The following is a 10,714-nucleotide window of genomic DNA, read 5'->3' as shown; positions in this document are numbered from 1 at the left end:
CATGGCAACGAAGTTGTAGAATAGGATATAACATTACACATAAAAAATTAGGAGATTTTATCACACTAAAATCAAAACACACATATTTTTTTGTGTCTTGTGGCTATATTGATGAAACAGTGAGTACTTTAACGTTTACGCATCGGCCCCATTTGCTTCCATTGTAAGTGCCTCACTGCAAACCAGATTAAGAAAAAGAGGGACGAGTCTGAATACATTTTTGTGGCAATCATCATTATGCCACAAATGCTTTCAATTGAGCTTAACTTGTATTGAACCTCGAATCTTCCTTTAAGAAATTATTTTGTTCATATATCAAAACCACAGAATCTGTTATCGTTTCCTGCTACACCATTATAGTAATAATAACTAGATTTTTAACTAGATAACTAGAATAACTAGAAGTTTAGAACTGTTTAGAACTCACCACCATAATGCCAGGGAGTTGCTATGCAGTTGCTAGGGTGTTCTGGGTGGTTGCTTACTGTCCCAACACAAAAGAGCCGGTTTTATTGTATAGAAAGGTCATAGCATGCCTCTCCTAAAAACCGCACATGAGATATACAACCATTCATATGCATAGCACAAATGGTGCATTATACTTAAATATATCAGACTCTTTGGCAAGCTCTTTTAACATTTATTCCTTAAAACGTACTAGTATCGATTTTTGTTCCTAGTACTTTTTGTAGCTGCTATTAAGTATTATAATAGTGACTAGTATATTTTGTGATTTTACTGAATTTTAATGATTAGATAGTAGTACTTAGTTACTAGTTGCATTTGTCACTAGTATCTATTCCAGTTTACTAGTATTTATTTATTATACACTTGTCTATTTAATCAAAATATTTTTGCCTATTTAAAAAATATATTTTTGCATTTCAATTCCATAACAAAATTCCATCAAATTAAACTGTTTAATTTTTAACTCAATTTAATTCATAAAAGTTGAATAAATTAAAGTTTTATTAATTTAATTTTGTTAAAGATTACGCAATTCAGTTTGATAGAATTTAACGTAAATCTTAAAACAAATTGCTAAAATATTTTTTGAGTGTTCCAAATGGTACTAGTAATATTTCTCATCTCACTATTTGCAACTCTTATTTTACTTGTTAAATATAATGAATGGTCAGAATGACCACTGTATATCCAATTTAAATATCTTAATAGTAAAATTACAATTTTACAAGTAACTTTTGGAATAGACACAAGTGTATAATAAATAAGTGCTAGAATCTCATTAATAAGAACTATTAAACCTGGAATACGTACCAGTATCCAATGAATACGAGTAAAAAAAATAATAATAATAAAACAATACTAGGCACTGTTTGTATGCATAGTACACATACTAGGAACCACAGATCCCATTAGATTTCAATGGCACAAATGAGCAATTTGTTACCAGTAACAATGAAACAGTGACTAATAGCAAAGGAATAAGCACTAGTTTCTATTGGGAAAAAGTACTACTTAAAGAAATAGTTCACCCTAAACTTTAAATTCTCTCATAATTTACTTGCCCTCATGCCATTCCAGATGTGTATGACTTTCTTTTTTCTGCAGAAAACAAATTCAGATTTTTAGAAAAATATTTCAGCTCTTTGTCCTCACAATGCATGTGAATGGTGATCAGACTTCTAAAAGCTGTAAAAAAATCACATAAAGGAAACATAGAAGTAATCCATTAGACACCAGTGTTTAAATACATATCTTCAGAAGCAATATAATATGTGTGGGTGAGAAAAGAAACAATATTTAAGTCCTTTTTTACTCATAATCTCCACTTTAACTTTCACATTCAGATGTGAAAGTGAAACTAAACAGACACAACATTTCACTTTCAGGTGTAAAAGTGAAAATGAAAGTGGATAATTAGTGTAAAAGGACTTAAAAAAGGACTTAAATATTATTTAGTTTCTCACCCTCACCTATTATATCACTATTGGATTACCTGTTCTGTTTTGGTCACTATTCACTTGCATTGTATGAAGAGCTGAAAAATTCTTCTAAAAATCTTCGTTTGTGTTCTGCAGAAGATAGAAAGCAATAAACATCTGGGATGGTATGAGGGTGAGTAAATGATGAGAGAATTTTCATTTTTGGGTGAACTATCCCTTTAAATGGAAAAAGAAACTAGTCACTTTTGGAATACTCAGTAGTACCTAAAAAAATATCTAATAACTCAAATGAAATTAAAATAACTAAAAAAATGTTAGAAGCATTGGCCATGCACCCACATGGGCTTTAAGTTTTGATTAAAAATATAACAACTTAATTGTATCCCAAAATGTAACTACCTGCTACAAACTCTACCTGTAGATGTCCCCCCTCTTATTTCAAGCAGTTTGATAGCATAGCGAAGTACTTAATTTTGAATGGAAAACAACCCAGATTACATTTTAATAATGTATGTAATAGGCCGATTGACAAAAGTGGGCTAGGCCTACCCAAGATTTTGTTTTATTATTATGCATTCGGTCTCAGACATTTGGCTCATTGTTCGCTTCCACCTGAGAGAGAACCTCCCTGGTTCTGTATTGAACAGAAAGTTCTTTGCCCATTCCGCCACTGCAAAGCCTTTCTATCAAACTAACCGGAGAAGTTACATCCCTTTATTTCGCATTTGCATGCGCTATGACAAAAGTGTCCAGAGTGTTTAATTCTGATATTAATTTAAATGTTGCCTCAATCATGTGGCTGAACCCTAAATTCTGTATTAATAAATCCCCTTTCTGCTGGTCAGATTGGATTGTGAGGGAGGTTAATACACTCTGTGACCCATATGAGAGTGAATAATAATGTTGATTCCCAGATCTCAGTTCTTCAGGTATTTACAGCTGCTCCATCTGATCTGTACTATTTTTGGGAGTAGCATACACCCCCCTAAAGCAGCAGATACTCTGAGAGATTCAGAGTCTGGGGGACAGAGCTTCAACTTCTCTCAAGAGATTATGGGAGAAAGATTTAAACTTGGTATTGGAGGAGTGAGTGTGTGCTAGGATTAAAAAAAAAGTCTGCATCTCGAGACACAAGGGTGCTCCTTATGCAATTCAAGATTTAACATAGATTCTACTGGACCCTCTCTAGTTTGTATAGGCTTGGTCTTAAAGACACACCCACCTGCTGGCAATGCCAATCACAAGATAGGGACACAACACGTGTGTGGTGTGTTAAGATACAAGAATCTTCATGATATTTAAAACAGAGTTTTATGTGTGGTGTATTGGGTACTCAAATCTCATTTAGCCCCAGACTCTGTATTTTAGGAGATGGGGCGGTCAATGATGTAGGGGATAAGTTCCTGAAAAATTGGTTGCTGGGTGATGTTATGATTGGCAGACAGGTCATCCTTAGAGGATGTAAATCAGCTGGAGCACCCTCATTTCATGAGTGGTATGCAGAGATGGGCAGGGTAGCGACATTGAAGATTTGTCACATAGAAGGGTAGGCAACATGGATAAGAAATGGAGCAGCTATTTAGACTTTTTTAATAGAAGGCTCTATGGGAGGGTGATTTCAATATTCTGTTATTTTTTATATATATAAATCTATAGATATGTTATATGGAATCAATAAATTGTTAATAATAATAAATATCACAATTTTCATTGCAAATGTTAAAATTAGAGCTGTCAGTTTGGAGTGTTAAATTCATATTCCTGGTTCAATACAAGTTAAGCTCAATCGACAGCATTTGTGGCAGAAAATTGATTACCGAAAAAAGATATATATTTTCTTTAAAAAAAAAATCTGGGTAACAGTAAGTAAACTAAAATCAAATTGAACCTTTCCCAACTTCATGCCATCATGAACAATTACTGTAGCTCGTCACCTAAAATCCATCCATTTATTGAAAATGAATGACTTCTGGTGATTTTGTCACTGTAAATCACACTCACGCTCCTGTAACAATCAGTGACAGCAATAAAAGCAACTCTAAACTGAAAAGGAATGTTTTTTATTTAACTGCAGTTAGTTAAAGAGCCATTCCGGTCACATTTCAGATGCATATACAAGAATATTAAATACATTGGCAACACCGAGGTGCAGTCATAGAATGTTTCAATTCAAACATGGCTCCTCCTATGGCTCTGTAGTGGAAGATCTAGAAGAACAAAAAGGAGCAAAGATCAAGTCACATATTGACAATAAGTGTCTTGTGACTCCAACCAGCCACATTTGTAAACACAATGTTCCAGTACGAAGCACAATGAAATCAGTGAGATGAAACATAAGGATAAAGAAAAACATCTAGAAGCAACAGCATTAAGCACTTGCAGCAAACTTGAAAGCTATTGGCTTTCACATGCTTATTATGAATGAAAATTTAAGGCTGTCTTCATTTTGAAGAAACAGAAAAGAGAGAAGGCACAAAATGAATTTGCAACATGACTTTGTCAGTTAGAGGAAAAACTGGATTTCTGCAATGCTTTGCTGCAGTGCATAAAAACAGTGTGTCATATGCAAATCATATTTACAAAGACATTCAATTTACATTCATGAATATTAAAAATCTGAGCAAATATTGAACAAAAGTAAAAATCAATGCAGAAAACTTATTGAAATGATGCGAGACCTAATTTCTTGAGGTAAATAGAAAAGCTGCCATGAATTAGAAAAGAATCCAAAGCTTTTTCCTCAGTCAAAAATCACTTTCCCTAAAACGGTAATGTGATTGTGTGCTGTAAAGTGATTTATATGTTCATAGTGGATGTAATCATTTGATATGTAACAATTTCATTCTCTTAACAAATTAATGGAATGTTTACAAAAAATCAAGACCTTAATGATGCTTCGAAGAATCGAGATTAATTCATGATGTGTCATGCTTTACATTCTCTACCTTTCATCATTATGTACTTTAATGTTACAATGTCCCAACGATACTTTTTTCTATATATATATATATATATATATATATATATATATATACTAACATTTCAACAAATGTGTTGAGATGGCTTTAAAGGAGCAGTTTGCTGAACAGGATGTTTCAGCCAAAATTTGACAATTTTCACTCAAATATTCCATGAACTTCTTTTTAAATCAGGAAAATTGGTTTCAAAGTGTTGAATGAACATTTTCTCATCCTCATGCCATCCCAGATGTGTATGACTCTTTTCTCTGCAGAACACAAATGAAGATTTTTTGAATAATTTCTCAGCTCTGTTGGTCCAGACAATGCAAGTGAATGGTGACCAAATCTTTTAAGCTCCAAAAAAGTACATAAAGGCAGCATAAAAGTAATCCATACAACTCCAGTGGTTTAACCCATGTCTTCTGAAGCCATATTATAGCTGTGGTTGAGAAACAGATACATATGCAAGTCATTTTTTTCTTACTATAAATCTCCACTTTCACATTTGTCTTCATTAGTGTTTTGGTTATTCACATTCTCTGTGCATATCACCACCAACTGGTGGAGGCATGTCAAAGGTAAAGACTTATAGTAAAAAAGGACTTAAATATTGATCTGTTTCTCACCCACAACTATCATATTGCTTCAAAAGACATGGATTACCCAACTGGAGTCAAATCAATTGCTTTATGTGCTTTTGGAGCTTAACACTTTAGGTTACCATTCACTTGTATTGTATAAGAGCTGAAATATTCTTCTAAAAATATTAATTTGTGTTCTGCAGAAGAAAGTAAGTCTTGCACATCTCAGATGGCATGAGGGTGAGTAAATAATGAGAGAATTTTCATTTTTGGGTGAACTATCCCTTTAAATGTTCTTTCTTATGTTTATACCTAGGATTCTTTGAGGAGTGCTGATGTTATCAATATTAGATTAGTACATATTTTTGCTATATTAAAAAAACTGTAATATACAAATGTGAAAGAAAAAACAAACAAAAAAAAACTATCATCACAGTCACTGATCCAGCTGTGTGTTAGTGTTTTTTCCATCCTAACATTCTTTCACATACTGCCCCTTTAAGGTTAAGTCAACAAGTGGCACTCTGTCTCCATCTATAGTTCAACAGCGGTATCACCAGGGTCCGCTCTCTGGGTAATTGGGCACAGCAGCAGGATACTGAGGGAGGCTTGGGCCACTTTCAGAGATGGCATTGAATCCTGCTTCTCTCACAGGGGCGCTTTTCCACATGCCTGTGCTCCACTCTTCTTGGGCCCGCTCCAAACTGCCACCACCACCACGGTACAGCCGATGAACCTTTTAGGGGACAAAACTAATGTCAACTTTTCACACGTTTTTTAACTAATGAATTCCCATGAACTTCCCAATAATTTCTAATGGGGCAGGATACCGACACAGAAAACAATTTCCAATTAGATTTGATTCTAATTCACAAGCTCTCAATCAATTCTGATTCATTTGGGTATATTTCAGTTATGAAAGATATTCTCTTTTTGTTAATGTTGCATATCATACAAGAAAGTATATTACAAAAAAAAAATATATATATATATAGGTTCTCGTGGTGGTGCCTTACTCACCTCAATCTGGGTGGCAGAGGACAAGTCTCAGTTGCCTCCGCTTCTGAGACCGTCAATCCACGCATCTTATCACGTGGCTCGCTATGCATGACACTGCGGAGGCCCATGCTACTCTCCGCATTCCACGCACAACTTACCACGCGCCCCATTGAGAGCGAGAACCACTTAATCGTGAGAACGAGGAGGTTACCCCATGTGACTCTACCCTCCCTAGCAACCCAAGCCAAATTGGTTGCTTAGGAGACCTGGCTGGAGTCACTCAGCACACCCTGGTTTCAAAGTCGCGACTCCAGGGGTGGTAGCCAGCGTCAATACTCGCTGAGCTACCCAGGCCCCCAAAAATATACATTTTTAAAATGAACAACCAGACTCAAACTATTGCTATTTGCTTTTTATTTAACAGATAAAATAATCAATACAACCAAAACTGAAATACATTTTCAGTAAAAGTAAGAGATTGATCTTGGGATTTTAAGAATCGATATCTGGATTGCTCAAATGAAGATCAAGAGTAGTTGGAAAAAAAAGTATTTTTTTACCCAGCCCTAGTTTATATGAAAGGACTGGATAAGGATTCATACAAATCATTCAAATTCAGACTGATTCATTTATGAATCTTTCAGACTGAATTCTGAACAAGTTCGACTTTTTTCAAATGACGATTCATTGAAAAGAACCAATTCAAAAGAAAAATGTGTTCGCAAGTCAGACATCATTTCGCGAGCAAGTTTTACCCTACACAAGAGCAATATTTAGTGAGGAAATATACTTGTTTAGAGCATTTGAAAAAAGGTTTTACATGACTATGGGAACCCTAAACATTGCCATACTCTCTGCACACTGCTTTAAATTAAGGATTTACTCTTTAACATTAAGATATTTTGTGTGTCAGCTGAGCATGTAAATGTAAAATGGTTACAAATAAGGCAAAGCTTGTATGTATATGCAAATCATACCTTGATGAGAACAAGCACCATGAGAACAGCAACAACAGTAAAGAGCAGAGTAGCGATGAGCATGAATATAGCAGAGACCACGTTTGTGCTGAAAAACATCACTGTGGCAATCCAACCACTGTAAAGAGAAAGAAACATTCTTCCTTTAGCATCAATGGAAGTGTTCAAATTTCCTCTTGAAAACCGAACTTGACTAAAAGTCCTTAAAGGAGAGTTTATCCAAAAATTACAATTCTCCCATCATTTCCTCACCCTCATGTCATAACAGATGTGTATGACTTATTTCTTCTGCTGAACACAAATGAAGATTTTTTAGAAGAATATTTCAGCTCTGTAAGTCAAAACTCTTGTATGTTTCCCTTTTCATCAGCCTCAAATAACCTGGCTTTTTCCCACTTTATATTTCGACAAGATTCAGTTGAGGCTCCGCAGCAGCAGCTTTGCTTGCCGCAATCTTTTGCTTGTTCTTTTGTAAGTCGCTTTGGATAAAAGCGTCTGCCAAATGAATAAATGTAAATGTAAATGTTATGAGCGTTCGAAAGTTCCCACCTCTGCATGGGTACCAGGTAGACCCGGTACTCGGTACCTTCAGAAATTCTGGTATCGTAATTCATTTTTTGTTTGAGTACCGACTTGGTACCGGGGTACCGGTATTTTTGACAACACTACGTGCGACACAGTTTGAAAAAAAAATTTCTTGCCCAATTCCCAATGCGCTTTTAAGTCCTCGTGGTGACGTCGTGATCTCAATCCGGGTGGCGGAGCACGAATATCAGTTGCCTCCTTGTCTGAGACAGTCAATCTGCATGTGGAGTCTCATGCTACTCTCTGCAATCCACGCACAACTTACCACGGGCCCTATTGAGAGTGAGAACCACTAATCGCGACCACGAGGAGGTTACCCCATGTGACTCTACCCTCCCAAATTGTTTAGTCACAATTCACTTGCATTATATGGACCCACAGAGCTGAAATATTCTTCTAAAAATCTTAGTTTGTGTTCAGCAGAAGGAAGAAAGAAAGTCACACATCTGGGATGGCATGAGGGTATTTAAATGATGAGAGAATTTTCATTTTTGGGTGAACTATCCCTTTAACATTTCATGTTACTCACCATGCACCCCAACCCGATATTCCAATACTCTGGATGAAAGTAAGTACACATTGCAGGAAGAAAATGAAGAAGAATGCCATGAAGTTGAATGAACTATCAGCCCTGTATAGAGGGACAAGACCAGTTAAATCAAAGCATAACATCAACCTCAGAATTTAGTTTTCCCCAAAAATGGTTTCCTTACCGGAAAGCTTTATAGAGTGGCCTGAACCAGCAGGTGTAACTACACGGGCTGAAAACAAGTAGCCAGAGGAGTGAAAATCCAAAGTTAACTGCGCTGCCCCCTCCGGCCCACCAGGCTATGCTGGCTACCACATTAACACACAGTGTGATAGAGTACACTGTAAAAACAGAAGTATCAGTCATCAGATACGTACCTTCATTTTAAAGAGACCGTTCACGCAAAAATTACAATTCTGTCATAATTTTCCCCACTGTTGCTCATAACCGATACAAAGAACATTACGGGAGCATTATATGGGTTTGGTACAACATGAGGGTGAGTAAATGATGAAAAAAGTTAACTATCTCTTTAAGACCAAATCTGATATCTGTATCAGGATCATTTCACTCACACATCCAAAGGTTGTAAACACGGCGCACAAGCTGGCGGTGGGGTTGTGGAATATCCTCGTCCACGTTCTGGTAAAAACATGGCTTTATGCGAAGAAACTTCGGCAAAGGGGGGAAGTTGTTTGCTCGATCTGTCATGCAAAAATGGAAAGAAATTGAAAATGTAGGACTGTGTTCAAAAAGCAAACTAAAACTATTTCAAAGTGATGACAACATGACATTTATGTTAAATTAATTATACACAAAAATATAGCATGCATAGTTTCAATATGTCAACCACATCTGGCTTACCTGTCATCCTTAGTTGTGTGAAAGTTGGTTAAATGTGTTCCTGATGCTCCTTTTTTAACTGAAGGACTGCTGTTTTCAGTGCTAAATGAAACAATATAAAAATTGTAAAATGTAAAATAAAGACATTGTTTACTCACCCATGTGGTGTTATAACCCCTTATGACTGACTTTCTTTTTCTTAACACAAAGTGAAGCATTTTGAAAAAAATACATAAATAACGCCCCATCTCAGTAGCGGGACTGCGTATTCTGTTGTTCTCGTGCACTCTCATGAACACAGCAGAGCAACGGTCAGTGAAGATTTTCACAAAATGTTAGATTTCGGTTTCTTTGTTTCTCACCAAACCTTATCGTATGCCTTCAGAACAGGGCATAAGTCACATACAATTATTTATAAGACTTCTAAATAATACTTTTATGTCTTATATGAAGCTTGAAGAGGTGGTCACCACCAACTGCCATTGTATGACATCAATGCACAACATTTTGTTACATTTCTCCCTTTGTGTTAACAAGAAAGAAAGAAAGTCATATGCGGTTATAACAACACATGGGTGAGGAAACAATTACTTAATTTTCATTTTTGGGAGAATTATCCCTTTAAATTACCAGACAAATAAACAAATAACTGTTGTACACTGCACGCCACACAATATCACAGCAGTGTATTCAAATGAAATAAATTACACTCATGTTACAGTAAATTGGTGTTGCTATTGGTAAAACTTCTATATTACATATATCTCACATCACTAGATTTGTTCTGATAACAGCACAGGCCAGCAGCTAACGACACACTGCCAAATATAAAGTAGAAATGGTCTAACTCTACAACATCTAGGGGAATAAACGATAACATTTCATGTCATGAGACAAATAAACGCTGCTACATAATACACTAAAACATCCGAGTTATATCCAGTTTATGACACGATACCTGTGCACCGCTAAATAGTTTGATAGTGGATTCGTCTGCAGGACTGGAAGCGTTGTTGCGGCATTATGGGAAATGTAGTTCTAAAATGGTGTAGTTTGTGCTCTGAAAGGAAGTTGTCAGCATTGAAGACTACAAGCCCCATCAGAGTCAGTCAAAGGCGTGGTCTCTGTTCTTGTGACTACTGTCTTTCCTGCCTTGTGGCAATGGAATTTTTCTTTCTTTTTTTTTAATTTTTTTTTATGTATGTACAGTCAAAACTACAATAATAAATATATAAAGAGAAAAACAATACAGCCAGGGGGGAAGGCTAAACATTATGTAAAAATATTGAAGGACTCACATATAGAAACAGTTTTAATTGCTTTCTTATTATGT

At 35.8% G+C, this 10,714-nt stretch overlaps 1 protein-coding gene across 2 annotated transcripts; it reads right to left on the bottom strand.

Moving 5' to 3' along the window:
• Positions 1-3,968: 3,968 nt before the first annotated feature.
• LOC127639781 (secretory carrier-associated membrane protein 4-like) lies at positions 3,969-10,399 on the bottom strand. 2 transcript variants are annotated; one of them, XM_052121994.1, is made up of 7 exons: positions 10,340-10,399; positions 9,403-9,483; positions 9,114-9,242; positions 8,723-8,879; positions 8,539-8,640; positions 7,425-7,542; positions 3,969-6,184 (listed from the first exon to the last, which is right to left on the bottom strand). In XM_052121994.1, exons 2-7 carry the CDS (start codon positions 9,407-9,409, stop codon positions 6,002-6,004), a joined length of 696 nt encoding a protein of 231 aa, XP_051977954.1. In that variant the 5' UTR covers positions 9,410-9,483; positions 10,340-10,399; the 3' UTR covers positions 3,969-6,001. The 2 variants fall into 2 exon arrangements, with proteins under 2 accessions (XP_051977954.1, XP_051977955.1); XM_052121995.1 differs by lacking the exon at positions 10,340-10,399 and adding an exon at positions 9,540-9,575.
• Positions 10,400-10,714: the final 315 nt, after the last annotated feature.

Source organism: Xyrauchen texanus, chromosome 48 (genome assembly GCF_025860055.1).
Source record: "Xyrauchen texanus isolate HMW12.3.18 chromosome 48, RBS_HiC_50CHRs, whole genome shotgun sequence".
NCBI classification, from domain to species: Eukaryota; Metazoa; Chordata; class Actinopteri; order Cypriniformes; family Catostomidae; genus Xyrauchen; species Xyrauchen texanus.
The sequence above is the reverse complement of the archived record's forward strand: the minus strand, read 5'-3'. Positions and strand labels throughout refer to the sequence as shown.

What these genes read in the sequence shown, in the direction of transcription:
- LOC127639781 (XM_052121994.1), bottom strand. An exon ending in CCACTCTATAAAGCTTTCCG is followed by an intron (nt 8,641 to 8,722) that starts GTAAGGAAACCA and finishes CCCTCTATACAG; the next exon opens with GGCTGATAGTTCATTCAACT. An exon ending in ATATCGGGTTGGGGTGCATG is followed by an intron (nt 7,543 to 8,538) that starts GTGAGTAACATG and finishes TTCTCTTTACAG; the next exon opens with TGGTTGGATTGCCACAGTGA.